The 27818-nt window shown below is 37.4% G+C and overlaps 1 protein-coding gene across 1 annotated transcript in view; it reads right to left on the bottom strand.

Annotated features, from left to right (window-relative positions):
* The window catches only part of PPARG (peroxisome proliferator activated receptor gamma), a 137258-nt gene that overhangs the window by 48095 nt on the left and 61345 nt on the right, over positions 1-27818 (bottom strand). The window contains exons 3-4 of the mRNA XM_047096850.1: positions 2796-3023; positions 1047-1216 (exon numbers count right to left, since the gene is read on the bottom strand). Coding sequence (XP_046952806.1) covers positions 1047-1216; positions 2796-3015 — 390 coding nt within the window. The 5' untranslated portion in view covers positions 3016-3023. The remainder of the gene's footprint in view (positions 1-1046; positions 1217-2795; positions 3024-27818) is intronic.

The following is a 27818-nucleotide window of genomic DNA, read 5'->3' as shown; positions in this document are numbered from 1 at the left end:
GATATTCAATAAATATTAAGTTCTGTTTTGGCTTAAGAACCCAGATGTTCTAACACCAGTTAGGAACCCAGATGTTCTAACACCTACCTAACTGCTGTTGTACACTTTTATTCTGAATAAAAACCCCAACTGAGGTTTGAATAGGATCTTACATAAGCAGTATTTATTTTATAAGGTAAATATTTATGAACAATTTATTCTGAACCTTAGGGTATGTAACAAATAGTATTTTTTACTATTTTATTCACTGAGTATATTATTAAAATTATTTTAACAGATTACTTACTAAAATATGAGTTGGTTAAGAATTTCTTAATAATTGGGCAGAATATTAATAAATATTTGAGCTTTCCAAAATACACTTTTCACAAAGAAGGGACTTGAGGAAAAACAGTATGTCTCTTCCAAAACAGTTGTATCTTTTTGCCTGTCCATCATACATGTCTCAGACCAATGTGAAATAAGAAAATACAGAGCACTGGTTAAGGAATCGTAAGATATATATTCTAGTTAGCCCTAGTTCTGCCACTTCCTAATGGATGACCATGGGTGGGTTTCTACATCTGTAAGGTGGCCATAAATAAGCTCAACCTCATGGGACTGTTCTAGGTATCAAATAAACGTATCTATCTATCTATCTAATCTATCAAGCCTTATATATACAAAATATCACTTGGAATAGTGGGGAAAAAAACAAAACTAGAGGATTCAGAAAATCTGGGTTCTGGGTCACCTCATTGCTATTTTGCCATGACATACTGAACAACTCATTTATTATTTTTTTTAATCTGCAAGATGCAAGGGTTGAACTAGATCAGTGGCTCAAGGACCAGTTTGGAGAGAAGGAAGTGAGGCAAAGCAGCTCTGCTTTCACTGATTTTCTTAGGTTTTCAAATATATCATTTGAAGAATGGGTTTTACCAAAACAAAAGTTTGACAATTTTATCTCATTTCCTTGTTGTGTGTTCACAACAAGAAATGAAATAAGAAGTAAACTGTCAGAAAATTTTTCGAAAAAAAAAAAAAAATTTTTTTTTTTTTTTTACCTTGCATCCTTCACACGCATGAACTCCATAGTGAAACCCAGAAGCTTTATCTCCACAGACACGGCATTCAATTGCCATGAGGGAGTTGGAAGGCTCTTCATGAGGCTTACTGTACAGCTGAGTCTTTTCAGAATAATAAGGTGGGGATGCAGGCTCCACTTTGATTGCACCTGTGTACAGAAAAATGTGAGCAGATAATTATCACATGACAAACTGCTAAAAAGGCACTATGGCAAGTCTCCCTTATTGCCATGTTTATTATTTAAGCGTAGAAACATTATGGAACATGAAAACAAAACATAGGAAAAAGTAGGCTTTGTAACCACAGGCAAGTCACAACACCTCTGAGCTTCACCTGTAAAAATAAAATGGGGAAGGGTATTAGGTCTGTGGTTCTATGACCCTTCGACACCTGGTAGTACTAAAGCTCTGACAGACACCACATAGTATCTGAGACCATTAAGGTTATTTTGTTACATAATGTGCTGTATTTGGCATTCATCACAATATTAAACTATATATTTTATTTATTTAAAAAAATTTAATGTTTATTCATGAGAGAGAAGGAGACAGAGTGTAAGCAGGGGAGGGTCAGAGGGAGGGGGAGACACAGACTCTGAAGCAGGCTCCAGGCTCTGCGCTGTCAGCACAAAGCTCCATGTGGGGCTTGAACCCATGAACTGTGAGATCATGACCTGAGCCCAAGTCAGACGCTTAACGCCCTGAGCTGCCCAGGTGCTCCTATATTTTTATTTAAATATTGCATTTAGGAAGTATTTTTAAACCACTCTTGTCAAACACAGAAGCAACCAATGCTGTGGAAAAGGTACTGGAATGCCCAGCTTGAAGGTACATGAAAAATAAGAGACCAGGTTTTCCAACAATATTGTGTTAGAAAAGGTGGTTTGTAAAATAATTTTTGATAGAGAGTGAGAGAACCCATGGCAAGTAAGCACTACCTTTCTGCTGGGTAGGATCAGGCCTATTAAATTTCCATATTAGGCTCTAACTGAAAACCATGCAAATATAACGAAGTATATTATTTATCTTTTTGAAAAAAACTAGAAATACAGGAAGTTCTTACTGTCAAGTAATGGTTGCCAATTACACGGAGGTGGCTTTGGAAAACGAGCATATCAGCACATGAAGATAAAATCAAGGAAATAGCATCACAGAAATTCATTTTATCTTGAAAAGTGCAGTTTTGGTTTGTCTTGAGTCTGATGTTTTGACATGAATTTAGTTAATGGCAGGAAGATTTATCAATAGACTACAATGGCGAAATTTAAATTTGTGCAGAGAAACAGGTTTCAGTGTAAGTTACTCAAACTGCAGAATTAGGAAAAATGGACAACTTTGCAATTTAGTGATCATAAGTTATATAAAGTAGCAAACTGTTACTTATTAACTTAAGCAGCCAAAAGAATTCAAAGTTGGGTGATGGACTCTTAGCCTGAGATAAACCTGGCAATGTAATCATGCTGGAAAATGCTCCTACGAAGGAAAGAAACAAGAAATAAGGAAAGGAAAAGGGAAGGAAGGAGGGGAAAAAAGAATAATCTGGGGATTTACACACTACCTTTCTTTTTGGTATACTGTAAATACCTAACATTTCAGAGATAAATGGATGAATAAATGAACGGTATACATTTTCTATAGAGTTTTAGTCTCTGGAGCATTTATTCCAGTGTTGAGAGGTTAGAACGATTTTAGTCTTAGCCATCTGAAAAGTGAAAATAAACATCATACTTTGGTACTCTTGGAGCTTCAGGTCATACTTATAATCAGCAACCATTGGGTCTGCTCTTGCGAATGGAAGGTCTTCATAGTGTGGAGTGGAAATGCTGGAGAAATCCACAGTGGTGAAGGGCTTGATGTCAAAAGAATGAGAGTGGTCATCCATTACGGAGAGATCCACGGAGCTGATTCCAAAGTTGGTGGGCCAAAATGGCATCTCTGTGTCAACCATGGTAATTTCTGAAATGGAAAGAAGAACAGCTATGGGGTTAGTCCTGAAGAGCAGAGCAATCTTCTAAAAAGATACACAGGAAGGGAACTTAAAGGTTCTTTGGTTCAGTGATCTCATCTAGGTTACCGTAATGAGAGAAGAACACATAACCACCTTCTGAGTGCTGTCCAGGCTGTTTTACTAAAGGAAAGAAGCCATCCCTTACCAGGATATCACTCACAGTAGAGAACCCTAGAATAGTATCAATGTGGTCAGCGTGCCCATGTGAATGTCCCACAAACAGTCCTGCTCTCGTTATCTCCTAAACAAGATCATCAAATCAAGTATGCTAATGATTTTTATTATTTATTAATTTTTTTGTTAATGATTTTTTAAAAGGCATAAAGTTCTGGGACAGTTTTACTTTCTCGAAGTTAGAGATCCTAAATATTTTTCTCTTCAGGATAAAAATTTTCCTCCCCTATTTGTGTTTATAATGGTCTTGTGTGACAGAAAATTTGGCACATTAAACTTAGGTAAAAATTTATTCCTTAACTGCATTGTAAGAATAATTTCATTCTTAAACTTTTCTTTTTTAATTTTAGAGAAGAAAGGAGAGTGCACAGGCAGAGGAGAGGGGCTGAGGGAGAGAGAATCTCAAGCAGACTCTGTGCTCAGTGTGAAGCCCGAGACATGGCTCAATCCCATGACCCTGGGATCATGACCTGAGCTAAAATCAAGAACTGGACACTCAACCAACTGGGCCACTTAGGTGCCTCAAGAATAATTTTATTCTTTTAATTTTTTTTAATGATTATTTATTTTTGAGAGAGAGACAGAGAGACAGAGTATAAGCAGGAAGGGGCAGAGAGAGAGGGAGACACGGACTCTGAAGCAGGCTCCAGGCTCTGAGCTGTCAGCACAGAGCCCGACGTGGGGCTCGAACTCACGAACTGTGAGATCATGACCTGAGCCAAAGTCGGACGCTCAACCAACTGAGCCATGCAGGCGCCCCAAGAATAATTTTATTCTTAAAGTTAATTCAAAAATGAATCTTTTTAAGAAGGGAAGATCCCTCTATGAGAACTTCCTCAAATATTTATCTTTTCTGTGCATACAGTTTTCCTTAAAGAGGAGAAAGTGTTCTTCATATTGAGAATGGAAAGGTTAGAGCTATGTGGAAACATATCTGATTATAAATGAGTGAATGTCAAAATGAGAATCTAGCCCAGCATTAATTTTAAACCACCCTCAAACCAAAACCACAACAAAACAAAAACAGAAACAAGAAAACATATAAAAGACAAAGGTAAAAACACTTATATGGATTCTAAGACCGCAAAATAACTTGTTTCATCAATTGCCTGCTGAGGATGATACATGCCACCTACATTTTTCAAAATATGATTTGCGGCCACAGTGAGTGAAATCCCTGAGGGATTTTAGTTCTTAGTATTTAATGTGGACTTGTGAGGCACCAGAGTGTGTGGACTTTAAACCTTTATGCGGTAGGAACCTCTCTGGGTATTTATTTATGTAGATATTCAGACATGTGAACCCAAATGGTACCTAATGGGTCCTTGGTTGTCCTGAAACCAGTTTGCTCTTCAAAGTGGTGCCAAAAAAGGCAGTCACTGAGTATTTTAACTGGTAACTTTTTGGTCAAAAACACTAGTAAAAAGCTGTGTGAACTTGGGACCGCTGACATTGGAGACAAAGAAATGAACTGTTCACAAACCTGAGAGCTCCTGAAATCACAGGCTTATGTGTCTTATTTGTACTCATATCTCTATCACCTAGCAATGGGCCTGGCTCATACTAGGTGCTCATATTAAATACCAAATGAATTGATGAGGTGGCTGTGTGATGAGGCGGCTGTGAAATTTTAGCAGAACAAGGCAGGGAAGGGGGAGAAGTGAACTAATATTTATTGAAGTACTTCACATATACCAGACACATTCTATCTCTGATTCCATGTAACCCAAGATCTTATCCCCACTTTATAGATTAACCAGGACCAGAGAAGTAAAGTGACTTTCCCAGTGTCCAATAGATGGTAAACAGAGGATTCAAACTCAAGATGGACCCAGGATCCTATTCTGTATATAATCTCTTCATTCTCTCATTAATGAAAACAGTTTATGGAGGAAAGGCTACTCTCCTAGGGGTATCTGTCAGGGGGCCTCTTGGTTTTTTTCCCAGCAAGCAGAGAGCTGAGGAATTTACTCTCAAAGGCTGACTCTTGCATGAGGTTAAAGATTCCAGCTGCGGTCTTCATGAAGAAAACAAAGTGCCTTGAAAACACAAATAAGGAGACTGTCCTATAAATGTGCTTCAGTGGTTCCAAGAGGACTCATTAGGCACCGTGTGGGTTCACATGTCTGAATATCTACATAAATAAGTACCCAAACAACCCTGTTATCTGAGTCACAGTATAAACACTACACAAGAAGAGGAATGTGTATTGGTGATAGCTTAAAGGTCATGCTGGGTCTCAATGACATCCAGAAAAACATTTATGCTCTAAATGACAAGGGCACCCATCAAACTGTGCCCTCTGTTTCACAATTCATTTAAACCTAACTAACCCAGGTCACTCCACTTACTTTGCCCTTCTCCTCAGCAAGCTTATTTTACATTTCTCTATCTCCTTTTCTGGGTATAACTTACTTTCCTATCAAAATATACCTCTTTTGTCTCAATTTTAATATCCATGAAAGTGGGTTTATCAACTATTTCTCATGTCTGCTGCAAAGTTCATCTGCAAACAAAATAAAGGTTGACTGAGTTAAAGGCAGTGTATAAGCATCTATATGAATACTGGGAAATAAAAATAAGGATGCAAAAAAAAAATCTATGTTGCAAGAATAATTGGTTGCTATGACTTCAATAACGCCCTGTCAACCAAAGCCATGCTTCTTAATACAGGAATTATACTCCAAGGGGTCACTTAATTCATTGAAAAATTTTGGGGACAATTTTAATGTTAAAATAGACATTTATGTATAAACAAATAGAATGAAAAATTCATGTGATTTTAAAGATGTAATATCTAACTTAAAAACTGGTACCTGTAGTACATTTCATGGCCAAAAGAATGCCGTTTTTAAAAAAATAGCTTTGGGGCACCTGGATGGCACAGTTGGTTAAGTGATTAAGCCTCCCACTCTTGATTTTGGCTCAGGTCATGACCTCACATGAGATCAAGCCCTGAATCTGTCAGCATAGAGCCTGCTTAGGATTCTCTTTCTCCCTCTCTCTCTCTCTCTGCCCCTCCCCTGCTTGCTTGCTCTCTCTCAAAATAAATAAATAAATAAACATTAAAAAATAAAAATAGCCTTTATTTTTATTTATTTTTTACTTTTTAAAGAAGAGAGTGTGGGCATGCGAATGGGGGTGGGGGTGTGGGTGGGGGAGGAGCAGAGGGAGAGTGAGAGAATTTTAAGCAGGCTCCTTGCTCAGCATGGAGCTAGATACGAGGCTTGATCCCATGACCCTGGGATCATGACCTGAGCTAAAATCAAGAGTTGGATGCTCAACTGACTGAGCCACCCAAGTGCCCCCAAAATAGCCTTTATTTTTAAAATCAGTTTTAGGTTTACTTAAAAGTTGAGCAGAAAATACAGAGTTCCCATATACTTTTATTCCCCTCCTCACTTTCCCTGACCCCTGAAACACACACAATTTCCCCTATTATTAACTTGCATTTCCCTTGTTATTAACACATGGCAGTAGTGTGGTATGCTTGTCACAAAATTGATGAGCCAAAATTGACACATTATTATCAACTAAAGTCCATAGTTTGCATTCCAGTTCATTCTTTGTGTTGTACATTCTGCTATTTTGACAAATGCATAATGCCATGTATCCATCATCACAGAAGCACACTGAATAGCTTCACTGCCCTAAACATTCCCTGTGCTCCACCTCGTCATCCCTCCCTTTTCCCACTCCCCCTGCCCCACCCCAGAATGCTACACTTTTTCTGTCCTCTCCTAGTAAGGGCATATTAGTTGAAATGCAGGAGAAGTTCTGACCTTCATACATTGTATTTAATAAGTTAAATGTCTAACATGGCATTCAAGGCTCCTCCCCCCACCCCGACAGAGTCCTAACTTACTTATTTTCCACTAGTGATCCCAAACCCCATTTCCATTCTTGGCATACTCTCTACTTAGGCATATCATATTATTTGTGCAGGTTAAACATGCTGCACATTTCCTAGTCTGCTCATCTTTGTTCATGCCAAGGCTGCTGTATTTTCTTCCTATCCCCCATCACTACAAGTCACAATCCCTCTGTCTTTCCCACAGTGGGAATTCCCATAGTATCCAAATGCTACATTTTTCAGGAAACCTCCCATGAAGTCTCCAACTTAAAAATTCTTTGCGTCCCTACAGCTCTTGTGCCTCCTTTTTAATTCTGATATAATTATTTGGATAAATATCTCTGCTATCAGATTTCAAGTTTTTTTTTAAAGTTTACTTATTTATTTTGAGAGAGAGAAAGAGCGTGCGTGCACATGGGAGTCGGGGAGGGGCAGAGAGAGGCAGAGAGAGAGAATCCCAAGTGGGCTCCACACTATCAGTGAGGAGCTGGATGTAGGGATCGAACTCACGAACCTTGAGATCATGACCTGAGCTGAAACCAAGAGTCGGATGCTTAACTGTCTGAGCCATCCAGGAGCCCCTCAGATTTCAACTTCTAAATGGACGGTGTCTTATTTTTCTGTTTTCTCTTTACACCTTATGCACAGTTGTTGCTCACTAAATGTCTGCCAACTGAATGATATCTTATAGAGAAGAGTAGAATGAGGATTCACTTTTCTGTGAAAATAGGAAAAAAGTAGGGGTGCCTGGGTGGCTCAGACAGTAGAGCATGTGACTCTTGATTTTGGGGTTGTGAGTTTGAGCCCCATGTTGGGTGTAGGGATTACTTAAAAAATAAATAAAAATTACAATTAAAAATGCATAAAAATGTTTAAAAAATAAAAGAAGAGGGAAAGAATGAAGATACTCTCTCAATGATGTAATTTTGCTAACACTTGGGTTCCCCTAGAAAAGATGTTAATCTTCAATATTATAAGTAAAATACAATTTAAGCTGTAACCTCTCCCCTCAACAAAGTATACTGCATTCAGTTTTTCTCTTGATAATTGCAGAAACAAGATTAGGGTCCTATAAATTCTCCCCCCGCCCCATATGAAAGACAACATAAGAAAGAAAAACACCTTGCCTCTTCATCTCTACAAAAACATATTAACTCAAATACATATTTTCCTTTTCTCCTTTCACTTCTCTCTGTCCTTTTATTTTGGGACATACTGACCTAAACAGTATTACTCTATGGACTATAGTAACTGGGAGGCATAGTGGTTTCCTAGACATTTTATTTTATTTTGACTTAGGGATGGGTCCAGGGAGCCTGCTTCTAATTTTGTCTCTAGAAAACATAAGCTACTGTTTCTGCCAAGCTGTAAGTCGAGTAGGTGTTTTTTGTTACTCTGTGCAATTACCCATGAAAGAACAAATGAACAAAATATTTTCATGAGCAACAGCCCTTCTCAGGGATAAGTGTCTTAACTTTCCAGCTGGGTGACAGGAGTGGGTTGCATCAGCGTTTATCCATCAATTTCACAATCTTAAGTGTGTTTCAAGCAAAAGTCTTTAGGCAGACATTGTAAGCAAGGACATGAATTTGTGCCATTTATTTAAACCTTCAAACTTGGCTTTATGCTCTATTATAGTCAATGAGCAGACTGTGCACAATACTCCAAAGTATAATGTATTTCAAACAAAAATACAACCAGTATCATGCCAAAATAAAGTAACCTCTCTACATGGAAATGTATCATTATTTGGGAATATGGAAGTGGCCAGAAAAGGTGATAATGTATTAAATCAAGCACCAGAACTATGTGGTTTACCTTTGGGGTTTTACGCTGTCCCCTAAGAAAAGGAAAACTTCTATTGGAATTTCTGGAGAAACACTGCATCTCCTTAATATATTAGCTAATTACATTAGCTAATACTAACAGAATGCTAAATCTTTCCTAAGTATTGTGCCAAATACAACACTTGGACCATGTTTATTTAATCCTCACAGCAACCCTACGAGGCAGGTACACTCATAATTCTCTTTAGAAAAGGGGAAAGTGAGACATGGAAGTATCTAACTTGCTGGAGAACACACAGTTACTAAGTAGTAAAGGTGGATAATGAACCCAGATGGTTGAAAATGCCACAGCCTGCACACTTCACCTTCTAAACTTTTTTTTCTTAACTTTCTAAACTGGTTAGAAAAACAAATTCTCTTTCTGATCCTACTGTTCTATCCTAAACAACAATTAATTTCCACAAGCCTTCAGTGAACACCTAGGATGTGCCAGTACAGAGGGTTGGGGATATACTATCCCCTATTTATTAGCAAATAAAACTTAACTTTAGAGAAAGGTGTCGTGCTCGCTTGGGCAGCACATATACTAAAAAAGAGAAAGACTTCCATAGATTCTCTAAAATTCAGTAGCCTTGTTGGAGGTGACCTTAAAGAGACATTTAAGTCACTAATTTTTTTCAATCTCTTCTAATATAGTACTCAACAGGATGGCTCTGGCTTATTTATCCAGCCCCTCCCATTGGTTCATGCAAATCATTCTGCGGTGTACACTGACCTGGGAAGTTTCTTTTTTTTTTTTTTTTTTTTCAACGTTTATTTATTTATTTATTTATTTTTTGGGGGACAGAGAGAGACAGAGCATGAACGGGGGAGGGGCAGAGAGAGAGGGAGACACAGAATCGGAAACAGGCTCCAGGCTCTGAGCCATCAGCCCAGAGCCTGACGCGGGGCTCGAACTCCGGGACCGCGAGATCGTGACCTGGCTGAAGTCGGACGCTTAACCGACTGCGCCACCCAGGCGCCCCGAGACCTGGGAAGTTTCTAATTTAAGTCTTCTCCCATTATGATAGCTGATACCCAGAGACAAAAATCATCTTGAAATATTAGAATGGAAAAGGCCTCTGAGATACTCAAAGTCCCTCATTTGACAGATTAGGACAATGAGAGAAAGTGATTTGCCCACAGCACATAGCACATAGTTGACCATGTGAGAATCCAGGTTTTCTGCCTCCTACCCTAGTGTTCTCTACACCACATTACAAAGGTGTTACTATATGTGAATATGTTGAAATGGGGCTTTTTAAGGATTGTCCCAATTTTCACAGATCCAGATTTTTGGGGGTCTTTATATATAGGAACAACATCAAATTTATGAAGGCAAGAAGTCTCATGCAACTGGATGGCAAATTAGAGTAAAATCATCTGTAACGGAATTTGTTCCTAACAAAAATTAATAAACTCTGAATTCATCAAAAGGTTTAGGGAATAATTTAATAGAGTGAGCACAGATCAGTCCAAGTTTTTACATAAAAAATACAAGCACACATAAGTTACTTATTTATTTTTTGCAGGCTGCCGTTCTGAACATTAATAATGGAGGTAAATGAGCCAGTTATCATGTGAGATGCTCTGGGCTTCAATCTTGACCTATTGCTGGGTCAGTTTTGTGTCTCTTTATCCCTAATTAACCCATCTATAAAAGAATATTGCCTACCTCATGGAGTTGTTACAAAGATTAAATTAGCGACTATGTGTAAAGCACCTAACATAGGGCCAGACACTTAGTAAGTTCTCAATAAATATAATTATTAGTAGTAGCAGTCATTCTTATACATATCAGGAACCACAGTACTAGAATCATGTAAAAGGTGGGCTCATGGCCTCCAAAGCTACCACTAGGGGACAGGAAGAGGAAGAAACACTAGCAAAGTCCTATTGTTCAAACAGGACTACGCCTTCAACAGATGTCCTGTTTTAAAGACCTCTGGAAAAGGAGTCCACAGCCTCTCTCAGTTACTCATTCCAATGCTTAATTGCTCTTTTGTAGCCAGGAAAGTCTAGGTCTTACCTGGCATTTCTCCAACTGTGTTATACATATGTTAATGATGTTCCTTTTAAAATAATTAAAAAGAAAAATTCGGTAAGCAAATAAATTTCGGAAATGCTAGGTCATGCAAGGTTAAACAGGTTTATGCAGAACTTCTTAAGGCTCATATGCTAATAATTCATAAGAACATACAAAGGAGAAGAAAGGCACAGTATGCAACATCTGAGGAGCCTCACATTTGATGGAATAGTTTGGGAAGTGATGGTGTAACCTATGTTGGAGTTTGTAACTCCCCCCCCACCCCCGTTTCTAAACACACATAGTTACCATTCTCTGCATATTTGTACTTGTACTTGAAAACTGTTATCAAGCTGTCCCTCAAGTTTTCTTTAACTTTAGAGTAACCAAGGGCAAGGATTTACATTGGCTAAAACAATAAAATCCAGGGGTACCTGGGTGGCTCAGTTGGTTAAGCATCCAACAACTTTGGCTTAAGTCATGATCTTGTGGTTCGTGAGTTCAAGCCCTTCCTTGGGCTCTGTGTTGACAGCTCAGAGCCTGGACCCTGCTTTGGATTCTGTGTCTCGCTCTCTCTCTGCCTCTCCCCTCCTCACAGTCTGTCTGTCTCTTTCAAAAAAAAAACATTAAAAAAATTTTAAAAACAAACAAAAACAAAAAACAAGGAACAACAATACCCAAGAGAGAAAGGACTTCTTAGTTAAGCCACGCAGAAAGGAATCACTAAAAAGACTAATGCTCCGTGTGCCTGGGTGGCTCAGTTGGTTAAGTGACTGACTCTTGATTTTAGCTCAGGTCATGATCTCACAGTTTGTGGGTTTAAGCCCTGTGTCAGTCTCTGTGCTGATAATGTGGAGCCTGCTTGGGATTCTCTCTCTCTCTCTCTCTCTCTCTCTCTCTCTCTCTCAGCCCTTCTCTCTCTCATTCAAAATAAACTTAAAAAGAAAATAAAAAGACTAATGCTCTTTTTTATAGACACCATCCTAAAAGCTACCAGACAGAAAAAAAAGTCCCATATAAAGGATCAGGAACCAGAACGATAGTGAACTGCTGAGCACAATACTGGAAGCCAGAAAATCAACAGAGCAAAGTCTTCAAAATTCAAAGAAAAAATTATTTCCAACTTGGAATTTTATACATTTTCAGAAATATCAGTCCTCAAAAAAAGTCACCCCCCCCATGTACTCTTTCTAGTTCCACACCACAACAAAAAGAAAATATGGGATCCAGGAAACAAAGGCACTAAATACCAGAGAGGAGTGAAAGGGAAGACCACAGGACAATAGTTCTCGAGCAGCCTGGAGGGAAGAGAACAGGAAAGTGAAGAAAGCCATGTGACATCACCCAGGAAATCAGAATCCCTGATATATATGACCATTTAGAGTTCTTATTACTGTCAGAGAGTTTGAGAGTACCTAACATGTGGAAAAGGAACAGCAAAAATGAGCAAAAAGTTTCTAGTTAAAAAAAAAAAGTTAACTTCAGAAAAATAAACAGCTCTTCAGGATCTGAAACAATTGTAGTATACCGTGCCTGGTTCAACTGGAAGCAGTATTTCCAAAGCTAAGATGATGCAGACATGGACAACTGATTTCACTTACAATTACAAATAGCTGCATCATGAAGATGGGGGGGGGGTCATGATTGGGGGGAAGAAGTTTGTGTTTTGGGAAAAGGGGTGTGGTGATAAAGGGCTAACCTCTTATCTTCCATTGTAGGAAGTCAGTGGGTAATGAATACAATTTTTAAAATTAGCAGCATAAGCATGTTATTTTAAAGACATAGAGGTAAGTTCCAGGAGAAATGTTTAAAAGAAGTAAAATTTACTTCTGAGGAATGGGAACTGGGTGTGAGACTGAGGGTCACTGTTCTTCATGAGAAGCTTTATCCTGACTTTGAAAACTGGGTACAAGTATTACTTTCATATAAGTAAAAATTAAGTTAAATATCTTTTAATTGTAGTATCACTGAACAGAGGGAATAAATATACTCCTTGCCTATTTCTCAGTCTTCCTAAAAGGAATTATCAGGGGCACCTGGGTGGCGCAGTCGGTTAAGCGTCCGACTTCAGCCAGGTCACGATCTCGCGGTCTGTGAGTTCGAGCCCCGTGTCGGGCTCTGGGCTGATGGCTCAGAACCTGGAGCCTGTTTCCGATTCTGTGTCTCCCTCTCTCTCTGCCCCTCTCCCGTTCATGCTCTGTCTCTCTCTGTCCCAAAAATAAATAAACGTTGAAAAAAAAATTAAAAAAAAAAAAGGAATTATCATACAATAAAACCTGGAAAAGTAGAGAAAATTTTAATGTAGTATCAAGTAAAATAAAGGAAAATCATAAAATATTTTTTGTACTTGATTAATAGTTGACTGTCCTTCTGGCTCAAGCATTTAAAAAACAAATTCTATCAATTCATTTCTTTTCCTTCACTGGTATCACTGATTTTGATCAGTAAAGCAGGAAAAAGTAAAATTCAATAATAGCTAATACTTCTGAAGTACTTACATGACAGGCACTGTACCTTAAAAACATTATATATGTAATTTATAATTTATTAAATGTTTATGTGTAAAATTTATAAATGTATACATATATATATAATTTAAATCTATAAATAGTCCTATGAGTTATATAATACTATTATCACCACCCAACAGATTGAAAACATTAGACAGAAAGGGGTTAATTGCTTTGCCTGATGTCAACAGGTAATAGGTACTAGGGTCTGAATCCTGTTTTGGTTTCTCTGAACAGAGAACCTCTTATTTTGTACACCATGAATTAAAAGGATTAGAAATGGATTACCTGCTGTGTCATTTGTTCCTTCAAAGTAAGAAAATTTATTTTCAAAAAAAAATGTATTTTAGAGAGAGAGAGAGAGTGTGTGTGTGTGCATGTGTGGGCGGAGGAAAGACAGAGGGAGGGAGGGAGGGAGGGAGGGAGGGAGGGAGAGAGAGAGAGAGAGAATCTTAAGCAGGCTCCATGCATAGAGCAGAGCTTGATGTGGGGCTCAATCCCACAACTCTAGAATCAGGACCTGAGCCAAAATCAAGAGTTGGACACTCAACTCAATGAACCACCCAGGTGCCCCAAGAAAATATATTTTCATTCTGTTCTCTACTTAGACTAAAACCCAAATGCAATGCTTCTGTGGTCTGGTTCCCCGTTGATACTCCCACTGGGAACCTTGGCAGAGGTTGAAGCATTCCAGTATGTAACCATATATGCACTTTTCTTTATAATGAGCCAGAAGGTCTCATAGCAAATTTTTACATTCAGATCAACAAAGCACTTTTCACCAGCTTTTAGACAAGGACACATTCACTTAAGTTTTTCAAGAGTTCATTTTCTCTTGCCTGGGCCACATCTTATTTATATAGCTTGCTTAATCCAATCCTGAGGTATCAAGAGACAGGAAAGATAACAGGATCATGCCTTCATCCGTGACCATCTTTTCTTCTGCTTCCTGAGCTGGAGATTCATGTCCTCGTTTTCATCATGGTCAAACTAACTCAAGCTTGGGTCTTTTACTAAAACTACCTTCACGTGTTTCTAAAGGGAGACTTACTAGTAATCTAATCAACAGTAAAGCTAAGTCTGTTGAACAGTTAGTTATTACTATGGTTTAGCTGAAATTCCTACTTTACTAAGCACGTATGAGCAGCAAGTGAAGGAACAATATGGAGGTCAGAAAAAAAAAAAATCGGAATGTTCTCTCCTGCTTGCTCCTTTGACACATTTTGGTTTTGGCTTTGTAGTGAGAAGGGAATGAAAATAGGAGAGAGGACACTGAGTGGAAAAGAAAAAATTAAGGGAATGGTCCAGGAGTTTGTTAACTACTCAGAAAGGAGGGACCACCAAAGATCTGCCAGAGTACTATTTCTCTCTGCTTTGTTCACCTCTCCAATCTTGTAAAGGGTCCTCCTGCAACCAGGAAAAGATAAGAGTTGTAGCGGTTTTAAATAATGCTTTACTACTGAAGCATCTCTAATAGCCTGAAATTATCAGAGTGGGAAGGCATTGTCTTACTTAGAGTTGTTTAGTCTGGCAAAATGATGTGATACACTATGCTTCTGTGTACTCTTGTTTTTAATTTACTGTGCCAAGCACCCTTAATGAGAAGACAATAGTCATAAGCTAAACAAACATGAGAACAAAAGTGTCAAAACAGATGTAGCCAGATTTCCAGTGGTTATGGGCTGATTTGCAGATTTTCACTAGCTATACTATATATTATCTCAAAAAATATTACAATGTGATATTAAAATAGCCATAGTAGTATATAGTAGTATATAATAGTATATAGTAAAATGTAACAGTAAAAATAGTAAATATTTTCATGTTTAAATACTCCTCCTGAGCTATTATAGCATTATTAAACATATTCTATATGAAAGCACTTTACACAATTCAAAACTCATTCATGATTTTAAAAATCTCTTAACTAGGAAGAAAAGGTAACTTCATTAATCTGATAAAGAACATCTGTAAACAACAAACAAAAACCTAAAGTAGCCATCATACTTGATGGTGAAATATGTAAAGTTTTCCTTTGAGATCAGGAATGAGATAAGCACACTAGCTATCACTGCTTCTATTCAACAGTGTACTGGAAATCCTATCCAATGAAACGGGGAAAAAAACAACAGCAAGGATTAGACAAGAAAAAAAAAACTAACATTACTCACAGATGACATGATTGTGTGTATAAAAAAGTTAAACCATTACAGTTAATAAGAGAATTTAGAAAAGTTGCTGGATATAAGGTCAATCAATATTCAAAAATGAACTGTATTTTTATAAGCCAGCAACAAATGGAAAATGACATTTTATTTTTATTTATTTATTTTTTTTCAACGTTTATTTATTTTTGGGACAGAGAGAGACAGAGCATGAACGGGGGAGGGGCAGAGAGAGAGGGAGACACAGAATCGGAAACAGGCTCCAGGCTCTGAGCCATCAGCCCAGAGCCTGATGCGGGGCTCGAACTCACGGACCGCGAGATCGTGACCTGGCTGAAGTCGGACGCTTAACCGACTGCGCCACCCAGGCGCCCCGAAAATGACATTTTAAAATGATTTTTACAATAACATCAAAACCAGCAAATACCTAGGGGGAAAAATCTAGTAAAATATGTGTAAGACTGCTATAATCAAAACTCAAGACTATTATTTAAAAAAAAGTATCTAAATAAATGAAAGGATATACTGTGTTCAGGGACTGGAATATTCAATATTATAAAGCTGTCAATTCTCTCCATATTTATCTAGAGTCAGAAAAAATTTTTATAATGTTTATTTATTCATTTTTGAGATTGAGAGAGACAGAGAGACAGAGAGCGAGGGCACAAACAGGGGAGGGACAGAGTGAGACAGGGAGACACAGAATCTGAAGCAGGCTCCAGGCTCTGAGTTATCAGCTTAGAGCCTGATGCAGGGCTCTACCCCATGAACCGTGAGATCATGACCTGAGCCGAAGTTGGACGCTTAACCAACAGAGCCACCAAGGCACCCCTAGATTCAGAAGAATTCTAATCAAAATATTAGCATTTTGGTGTAGAAACTGACATGTTTAGTCTAAAATTTATATGGAAATTCAAAGAGCCAAGAATAGCCAAGGTAATCTTGAAGAAAAGAACAGCGCTGGAGGATTTTACTACCAAATATTAAACCCAATTATAAAACTACAGTAAATTAAGATAATACATTAATTGGCACAAAAAGAAAAATAGACCAATGCAACAGGAGAGCAAGTCCACAATCAATCCCACATGTATATGGTCACTTAGGTTATGACCAAAATGTTACTGCAGTGTAGTGGGGAAAAGGAACATGTTGTCAATAAATGAAGTCAACTGTATATCCATATGGAAAAAAGTGAATCACCCCCTACCTTACAACATATGCAAAAATCAATTCCATGTGGATTGCAGATCTAAATGTGAAATATAAAACAAAAGAGTTTTTAAAACAAAAACTCAAGTAACACTTCATCAACCTTGGAATAGGCAAAAATTTCTTTGACAAGATATAAAAAGCACTGATTATAAAAGAAAAATTAGATAATCTTGATTATATTTAAGATTAAAACTTCTTATTAAGCAAATGAAAAAGCAACACATGGGAGAAGATATCTGCAATAGGTATATTTGACAAAAGTATGCTTTAGAACTCCGGGACACCTGGGTGGCTCAGTCGGTTAAGCGTCCGACTTCACCTCAGGTCATGATCTCACGGCTCATGGGTTCAAGCCCCGCATCAGGCTCTGTGCTGACAGCTCAGAGCCTGGAGCCTGTTTCGGATTCTGTGTCTCCCTCTCTCTCTGCCCCTCCCCTGTTCACATGCTGTCTCTGTCTCAAGAATAAATAAACATTAAAAAAAAAAAAAAAAAGAACTCATACGTAAAGTACCCAATGTAAAAATGGGCAAAAGACCTGAACAAGCAGTTCACAAAAAAGTAGAGCTAAACAGATAATAAATATATATTTTCAAGTGCTTAACTTGTTAGTTATCAGAAAAAGGGAAATAAACATTACAATGTGATGCTACCATAAAGGTACCAGAATGGCTAAAATGAAAAAGATAGAAAATGTCAAGTACCAGTAAAGATGTGGACCAAGTGGAACACTCAGACACTGCTGGGGGGAAGTATAAATGGTACAGCCATGTTCAAAACTGTCTGGTAGTGTCTCTTAAAGCTGAACACATCGTATGGCCTACATATACATCTAACAGAAATGTGTACCCTTGTTCACTGAAAGACCTACATGAGAATATTCGTAGTTGTACTATTTGAAATAAGGAAAACTACCTGAATGCCCCTCAACAGGACATATAAATATACTTTGATATATTCACACAATGAAATACAGTAATAAGAATGAAGTGGAATTATATTCAGTAATGTGACTATCAAACAAATACTGAGCAAAGGAATCCAGACACAGAAGAGTAAACAATGTATGACTTATTCATATAAAATCCCAAAACAGCAAACTGATCCATGGGTTAGAAATTAGAATAGTCAGAAGGTTTCCAGAGGGCTGGTATTGTTCTATTTCTTTATCTGAGTGTGAATTACACATTTGTTCATTTGTGAAAATGATTTACATACTATTCTCTATGTATGTTATACTTCGGTAAAAAGCTTAAATAGGAGAGATGGTCTTGGGAGTAGGAGTTGATAGAAAAAAACATGCAGACCACATACATAAGCCAACAAAAACTCTTTCATTTGTGTTAAAAGTATTGTTATAGAATTTCTAGTGTATTTAAGAATTTTTCTAAATTCAGAAGTTATAAAATGGTATTAAAATCAGTCTTAATAAACTACCTATTTTTCTAACTGGCTTCATTGTATAATACAGGCTAAATACATATTCAGCTAAGGTTCTCAAATCAGCAGAGACAGGTAAGGTAAAAATTCAAAGGGTGCACATTTTATCCTAAAGAGTATTAAAAGTTATGTTTTTGCTTTATTTTTTTAGAAGTTTATTTATTTATTTTGAGAAAGAGAGAAAGAATGAATGATGGAGAGGCAGAAGAAAGGGAGAAAGAGAGAATCCCAAGCAAGCTCCATGCTGTCAGTGCAGAGCTTCATGTGGGGCTCTTTTCTCATGAACCATGACCCGAAACCAAGAGTTGGACACTTAACTGACTAGGCCACCCCAGTGCCCCTGTTTTTGCTTTAGATATGCCTGGCTTATATGCAAGGCCTATTCTACTTTACAAGAACCCTGTATTTTTTTTTTTTTAATTTTTTTTTTCAATGTTTTTTATTTATTTTTGGGACAGAGAGAGACAGAGCATGAACGGGGGAGGGGCAGAGAGAGAGGGAGACACAGAATCGGAAACAGGCTCCAGGCTCTGAGCCATCAGCCCAGAGCCTGACGCGGGGCTCGAACTCACGGACCGCGAGATCGTGACCTGGCTGAAGTCGGACGCTTAACCGACTGCGCCACCCAGGCGCCCCAACCCTGTATTTTTTTTTAAATGCAGGGAATCTTTTCACAAATATTAATGCCTACATCAGGTGTCCTATATTTGGGAAGTTAACACTTTTGGATTAGTTGTCTTTTGAGACATTCTATTTAAATTAAATAAAGTCAGTGGCTTAAATCCAAGCTACCAGTTTTATGGTAATTATCTAACTCTTCTTTGTATCAACAATTTATTCCATAAACTTTTTTTTCTTAGAAGAGTTATCATTACATTTTAGTACAGTATTTCTCTTCCCAAAGCCTCTCCTTGTTTTACTTTTCTTTGGTATTTTCCTTTCTCAATATCTTAATCTCAGTACATGCTCAGTCAGTAATATAAAATGCAAACTATCTCAAATCAAGATAACCAATTACCTAATACTATATGCAAGGTATTTTTCAGGACTTAGAAGAAATACATTATAATGTAGTTCTTGACATTGAGAAGCTTACCAAGGTGAAAGATGTTTATAAGAGAAGGCAGTATAGAGACCAAACCAGTGATAGAGACAATAAGTGCCTTAGAAATGTAGAGTAGAAAGAGACTAACATGTTCTGAACTAATCTGGGATAACTTCATGGTAGAGATGTGTTTTGAATTATGATGACCCAGGGGGAGGATTAAGATTTGCATTATTACTGATAAATATATTCCAAGGAAAAGACACTTGCTTCTATCATACAGTATGTCCCTTAGATTACCTGGGTTTCCTTAAGCAAAGTAACTAAATGTATATGATATCAAACATGATTAAATTTTCATTAGGACATATGCTTGCAAACTGGATCAATTTCTCCTAGGCCAATTGTTTGTATCTTATAAATGGCTAGAAATGTGGTTATATCAATGGCAAAGAGACTTCTTTGTAAATGGCAGAGATTTCTATGTAAATCTGGCCATACTCACATCAAACTGACAAGTTTGGTTCTTATTAGGATCATATTTTAGTCAATTAAGCTAACTTTCCCAGACAGTCTATATAACAGGTTTAAAATTTTAAAAACTAAAATCAGGGTTTTAGGTAAAGCATGAGACAACAGTAAAGTAATATCCAACAATCTCATGTTAAAAATCTTCAATTGCCAAAAAAATATTCAACTGCTAATGTAAAGTCAAAAATAAGAATAATGAATGTTTCACTTTTTCCAAAAGAAGTGACTTAATTGAGAAGAAGTAAGGTGAGCCATGGTGTTTACATGTCTGGAACCTGAGAAAGACAGAAGCGTATTTCAACTGTTGCTCTTTGTTGAAACAATTTTGCCCTTGGCTCTTTGCCAAACAAGAAATTGAACCAGGGCTTCTTTCTTCTGGAACTGTGATTAATAATATGTATCTATCAGATAATACCTAAATATTCTGGGGAGGGAAACTGCCAAGGAAAAGATTGTAAGCGAGTAAACAGTAAGTCTGACTTAATTAATCATGGTAACAAAATTTTTGATAACATGGATAATGAAAATCTGTATTATCCCCAAGTTGTAACTTCCATTTTAGGGGTGAGAAGACAAAACTAAATTTTTTGGACACCTATTACATATCAGGCACTGTGCTAACTGCTTTACATACTGGATATTGGTTAATCAAATATGTTGCTTTTTTTAGCACTGCTAGCAAATAGGTCTCCTGAAAGTCAAATGAATACTGGATGTATCAAAAGGTAGGCAGGACTGCAAAAGAAGTCAGGCATTTGGATAATTCACAAACCTATGATATTCAAATATTCACATGATATTCAACTAATGATAATTCAAACCAACAGAGCCACATGATGCAAATCACTGCATAATAGGGAATTCAAAATGTATTTGTACCTGGTTGTTAACATATATAATGTTGTTGGTTTGTTTATATTAGCATGGATTTTAGAATAATATGTTGGCATGTACACTAAACTTTTGTTTTTACTTCCTGAACATATTCCAGTGTCTGAGTGCAGGAGCTGGTAAGCTACAGCAGCAGATCAACTTGGTACTAATAAGTCAACAATGAGTTTATTAGATACCTATTATATGTTAGATACTTGTGGAATAAAGAAGATAATAAAACATGAGTCTTATCTTCAATGACTATATAATTTGGACTAGGGGAATGTATAAAGCAGAAAATAGTATCAGGCAGTCTTCAATTAAAGGCTAAATAGTGTGATACCGATCAACATAGAGGGTTTTGTTTTTTTATTTTAACAAGTATTAATGAGCCCGGCCATCTACCGAACATGTCTTAGCCATTTGGGATATATCAGCGAGTGAGCCAACAAGACAAAGACTCCTGCCTTCATATGTTAGTTAATATGTTAGTTAATATGTTAATATGTTAGTGTGAAAACCTGGGCAATAAACAATAAATACAATAAATGAGTAAATTATATGGTATGTTAGAAGATGATGAGTGCTTTAGAAATAAGAATACCGAGCAAGGGGAAGGGGAAGGATGGTGGGGAGGACAGAGAATTCAACAGTGGTGGTAGAGGCAGTCCTTACCAGAAGTGATATCTGAGCCAAGATTAGAAGGAGCTGACAAGAGAAGATGTCAGAGAATGAGGGTTCAAGGAAGGAGCAAGAACTAGAGCAAAAGCACTAAAGCAGGGGCATGTCTGGAATGTGGGAGGAACATTGAGGAGGCCAGTGTGGCTGGAGCTGAGTGAGGAAAGGACAGATATGTTGACCAGGGTGGGGTTGGGGTGGAGGCAGACTCGGATTTCATCCTAAATGATGTGAGGAACTGCTGCTGGGTTGTGAGCTGACTGACAGATCTGACTTATATTTTAAGGTGATCCCTCTGCATGATGGGTTGAGGCTAAGCAGTTGGGAGGTGAGGGCAGAGGCAGGACAACCTGTCAAAGAGTGGGATAGCAATCCAGGCAAGAGACAATGGCTTGGGTTAGGGTGTTAGCAGTGGAGGAGGGAGAGGAGATATATTCTGAACATATTTTCAGTTTAGAGGAGAGAGAGAACAATTAACAGTAATGTATTAAAAGGTGTCTGGGTGGCTCAGTCGGGAAAGCATCCGACTTCGGCTCAGGTCATGATCTCATGGTTTGTGGGTTCAAGCCCCGCATAGGACTCTGTGCTGACAGCTCGGAGCCTGGAGCCTGCTTTGGATTCTGTGTCTCCCTCTCTCTCTGCCCCTCCCCTGCTTGCACTCTGTCTCTCTCTCTCTCAAAAATAAATAAACTTAAAAAAAAATTAAACGACAACAACAACAAAACAATAACGAATTAAGAAAAGGCTTCATGGCATAAAGGTTACTTGAACCTGACCTTGAAAGATAGGGAGGATTTGAAAAGTGGAAGTATTAGGAAAGGCATTCCAGGATGTGGTAGGCTTGGAGGCAAGAGTGAGTCCGGCTTATTCTTAGGACAATGTGATTAGCCCAAGTACAGCAAGGCAAACCAATCTCTGGGGTGTGGAGGGAAATAAAATATACAAAGTGGAAACAGAGTATAAAAGGCTTTGAGAGCCAGGCAGAGGTGTTTAGAAATCACATTGTTCACGATGGTGCACTACTTGTATGTAGTAGGTGCTCAATACGTATTAGAAGTCTGATAGGCTCTGAGGACCACTTATCTGGCAGATTAGATTGGATAGCTGAAGTTTCTCATTTAGAAAGTCAGCTAAAAGGCTGTACAGGAATTCTGGCATGAGGGAATAAGGGATAATGATACATGTAGGTAATTGGCAGTTGACTGTTTTAAATTTGCTTTATAATGTAAACCATTCTCCGCTTGTGGGAATCTCAATCTTGTGTTGGCAAATCTCTTACCCTGATAAAAATTACATGGGTCTAAAAAACTGTGTACTCAAATAGCCACATGATCTTAATTCTGAGGTTACTGGAGTTGGACAGCAGTTGCTATCAGATGCATATGTAATTCCTGTGTCTCTAAACTAGTTACAGGTGCAAAACTGCATCTATGAGAAGGGGTAATCCAGTAGATGTTTATGGAAACTTAGTTCCATTCAGAATGAGTCTGATTCATTCACTATCACATATACTTTTGCAAATATTCAACACTAGTAGAAGGACATGGGACATTTACTGGACAACTTTCTTAGGCCTAATTTAAGGGTGTACAAAAGAAGTTAAAATAACAGAACCCATGTCAGTTCCACTGATCTGATACAATGAAGAAATTTACTCTGCTTGGATTTCCTCTGATACAAAGAGTATGCACTTCACAACAGGCTATGATGATTTTAGTATTTCCTCAGGGTTACTTTATTCAAGTTATAAGTGAGAATGTTGACAAAGATGATAATCTATGACAACCTCTATCAGAGCTTTTTATGAATTGTTTCCCATTCGATGACCTATGTTTTACACTGCGACAAACAGTTTAGATGGATAACTGCTGTCAGACAGCTTTAAAGACAAGTTGTATTCCTTAGGGATGCCAGGGGAAAAGAAATAAAAAATTTTAAAAATACATCTAATACAAATTACCCTTGTTTTGGGTGTGTCCTACAATTCATAATTTAGGGGGAAGTACATGAGAAATGACAGTTTTTGAAACACAGTGAGGAGATTCTCTGAGTTTAGAAATCTACTAAATCTTCTAAGTCCTGGTAATCAGAAAAGAGATTTGAACAGTTAATTCAAAGAAATACATGATAAAATAGAGCCATACTAAAGAAAAAAATATGGACAAGAGCGAAATTTTAGAAAAAGACCCTGAAATATCATTACATGTGAGATTATGAAATTCAGAACTGTGTCAATTACCTAAATCTTCATTATAAAGAACATTATAATCTAAGACAGTTTTTCAATGTCTCTGAAAGAAAATGTGTAATCACTGCTTTCATTTAGGGCCAAAGAATGATTTCAACTTTTGGAAATTCAATCTTTTCCTAAACAAATGTTAATGAAAGTGGGAGGTAGTTCCCCCATTAAAAAAAAAAAAGTCAGACAGAAAGATGCTTTCTCTAAGTTTGATCATTTCTTTATCGAGACACTCATGGGAAATCATGCCTAAGTCTTATCTCACTCAAAAACTGCCACTTATTTTGGTGCACAAAGAATTCTGCAGTTTCCCCCCATATTCCTTAAAATGTTTCACATGTAGGATACTAGAAACCTTCTATTCTATCCACAAGTGATTAATACTCCAACACCAAAACAATAAACTCTATGTAGGACATCAGATGTGCTTTCGCAAATATTGTGTCATTTAATCCTTGCAATAACCCTGTATTTACTGTTGTTATGTGTAGAAACAGGGAAGAGAGGATAAGTGACTTACTCAAATCCACATGGAACGTATGTGGCCAAGACAAGCCTGGTAGTTACATTCCCTGACACTACAGGGGTCCCTTTAAACCTCTAGGAAGGTGAAAAACTTTGGTCAACTATCTAAATGCTTCTAAATACACAGTTGCCTGGAGTCACACAGACACAGTTTAAGTATCCCTCAATAAAAATGGCGGGCAATCAATCACTCACTCCTATCTCAGGAGAGGCGCTCGTTTCAAAGGATCATCTATTGCAGCATTTATCATGTCTCCAAGGCATATTTCCATTGCTCAATCAGCTCCAAAGGACAAGTGTGTCATCATCTTTCAATGCTCTGGTGCAACACTTTAAAATTATAGAATTCACACAGGACTAAGTCTGGCACTAAAAGCAGGAGGCACATTCAGCTTGAGTTTGTGGAAGCTTCCCTTCGATCTTGCCAATTTTTACTAGTGGAAATGGTTTTAGGGCCAGCATGGGGTTACTTGGGGTTACTTAAGCTCATGATGAAAACAGGGGAATAAGATAAAGGGGGATCACAGAGATAATGGAGCCCAGGAAAAAAATGCATGAGTCCTTTTTGGGCATAGTGGCTGCAAACATTTTTGAATTTCATGAATAGGACCAATATAGCTTGTACATCTGGATCATTCACACTCAACAAGCCATTTTTTCTTCAAAGTAGCAGCACACAGCTACTTGCAACAACCCCCAGTCCCACTTTGCCTATGGTGAGGAAGAAGGAGCACCTAAATTAGTTACTGTATTCAAGCCAAATACCTAAACTCTACAGTGTTTCATCTCTGATGGCCTCCGCAGCTAATGATGATGATATGTCCAATTTCAAGTTTGTTTGTTTGTTTGTTTGTTTGTTTGTTTGTTTTGGCATGGGTGGTATAAATAGTGGTCATCTACAAAATGTAATAGAAGTTAACAACCACAGGTCTTTGGTCTTCAGGAATTCGTATTTTTAACAAACAACCCGTTAATAAGAAGTAATCCAAGACCGTATAAACAAAAATTAAATTATTGGCACAATATATAATTTCTTAATTGCTAATAATTCTATTTTGTACCATGTTAAGTGTTAAGAATAACTGAGTTATTCTTTTGGAGGGGATCTGAGACTCAAAAAAATTAAACCCAGGGCAAAGTCAAGGTGTAAACATAAAGAGATTAGTACAGAATGAAAACTTAAATCACATAACTATCCCTTACCATGAATAGTACATGTCCTCAGTTAACCAAAACTACTTGTTGCACTGCATTCTTGGTGTACATACTTTTTTCAAAGAGACAAAATTATCAAATTTTTACTCAAGAACTATTTCACAGTATAGCTAGGACATTCTGCCCTGATACAGGTTAAACCAATAACTGCAGAAAGCAACAATTTTTGTGGCTTTCAGAAAAACAGAATAAACAGATTTTTATATAATATAATGAAACCAATCTCCTATTTAAGAGGCTCAGAGGACAGATATATATATGTGTTGAATCAAATCACCATAAAATAATGAAACAGTATTTCCAGAAATATTTTTTCTTAATTTTTAAACAACTTGATTAAAAAAAAACTATGATTAATATATTCAAACTTCAGGCTTCCAGAAAAATTAAAATGTTAAGATGTGAAGCCATTCATTTCAACAATTAAGTGACTTAATTGTAATGCGACTTAAATGTAATTGTAATTTATATTATAAAACATGAATCACACTAACACAATCTATTTTTATGTGCCATCTATGAGAAAAAAAACAAATAGAAATACAGAAATAAATATGAAACAGTACAAAACATAAGAAGCTGTGCTAAGGAACTCCAGTAGAAGGAGCTGTAGAAATGAAGAAGTGACATTTTGCAATGGCCAAGAAAGGAATTTTGAAAAACGAGGTATCGGCTTAAATCTTCTATATCTGAGTGAAAGTAGTAATTAATCAATTATTTAGCATGCAATAGGCATTTAGGGACTCTGTTTTCTTTATGGGTAAAATGAAACACTTGGAATTGGAATAGACATAGGTCCCACAATCTATTCTACAAAGCATTGGGTACCATGTTAGGTATCCTAAGAAATATAAAGAAGAATATAGGTTGGTCCTACACTCCAGAAGCTTACAATTCTTTGGGAGAGATAAAATATACAGATTTCTAAAATTTCAAAGTAGAACAAAAACATGCTGAGAGCACTTTAAGAGGAATAAAAATGCTGGAGGAGGGATAAAAACAGCTAGGAGAGATATGTAACATACAAGACTATATAAGGGGAAAAAGGGACCCCTCAGGTATTCTAATAAGACGTTAAGTATATTTGGGAGACACACATAAACTGAGGAGATAAAAATGAATAGGATTTTTAAAAATATAAATATACCTTTAATGCTTACAATTCAGGAAATGGGAGCCATTCACAGAGATACAATATGGATTAGTTTAGGTTTCTTTTTTAAAGTTCTGATGCTTAAAAGTGAACACTAACACGGCAAACTAAGCATTAAAACACTGAACTATCCATATCTCGTATTAGAATACAGCTTGGAAAAAAAACTACAAGAGAAATTTTACCATTCCATATATGCCCAAAGTATCCCAACAGCCATATCTGGAACTGACTTTACCTTGTGAAGTGCTTGCAGACAGTGTATCAGCAAAGGAATCGCTTTCTGGGTCAATAAGAGAATCTCCCAGAGTTTCACCCATAACAGCATGGAACAGGGATTTGCTGTAATTCACACTGATATTTTGTCTATTTCTTGCAAAAGACCAATCCGTTAAAAAAGAAAAAGACTTGCAGTAGTAGAACTTGTGAACACAACCAATGAGTTAAGACATCAGTTTCCAAATATTTGGGAGAGGTGGGAATAAACCCACAAAGGACCAGGCCTGAATTGGCTGGCACTCTCCTGCTAGAGAGCCAGCTGTGACAAATGTTGTGTCATAATGTTGTTCACTGCTTTGGCAAGACTTGGTACATTACAAGGAAAACATTGCCACACTGTCTCGCCAGTGACCCACATGTTTGGTGTCTTGTGAGGGGCATGAGCTGTACAGTATTTAGAGCTATCAGAGCAAAGAGACTGTTCAGTTTTCAATTGCTTCTTAAATGGAAAACTTTGCATCTCTGGCTTATGAAAGACCAGATTAAGTTACCTGGACAAACTTTTTTCTAGTTGCCCATTCCTGGTTGAATCTCTAGCCATATTATCTGAAGAAAACTACTTAATTCATTATTATTATTATTACTACTTTTATTTATTTTAGAGAGAGAGGGAGAGAAAGAGAGAGAGAGAGTACATGAGCAGGGGAGAGGGGCAGAGGGAGAGAGAGAGAATCCCAAGCAGGCTCCACACTCAGTGTGGAGCCCGACAAGGGGCTTGATCTCACAACCCTGGGATAATGACCTGAGCAGAAATCAAGAGTCAGATGCTCAAACGACTCAGCCTCCCAAGTGCCCTGAAAAACTATTTAATTCAAACATGTACTTACATTTTATTCTTTTATTAAACATTTTTTGAGGTTTATTTATTTTTGAGAGAGAGAGACAGAGTGTGAGAGGAGGAGGGACAGAGAGAGAGGGAGACACAGAATCCAAAGCAGGCTCCAGGCTCCCACCTGTCAGCACAGAGCCCAATATGAGGCCCGAACTCACAAACCGCG

This window comes from Lynx rufus, unplaced genomic scaffold, assembly GCF_022079265.1.
Source record: "Lynx rufus isolate CCGP_SWC_20201006 ecotype Redwood Valley unplaced genomic scaffold, mLynRuf1.p SCAF_4, whole genome shotgun sequence".
NCBI classification, from domain to species: Eukaryota; Metazoa; Chordata; class Mammalia; order Carnivora; family Felidae; genus Lynx; species Lynx rufus.
The sequence above is the reverse complement of the archived record's forward strand: the minus strand, read 5'-3'. Positions and strand labels throughout refer to the sequence as shown.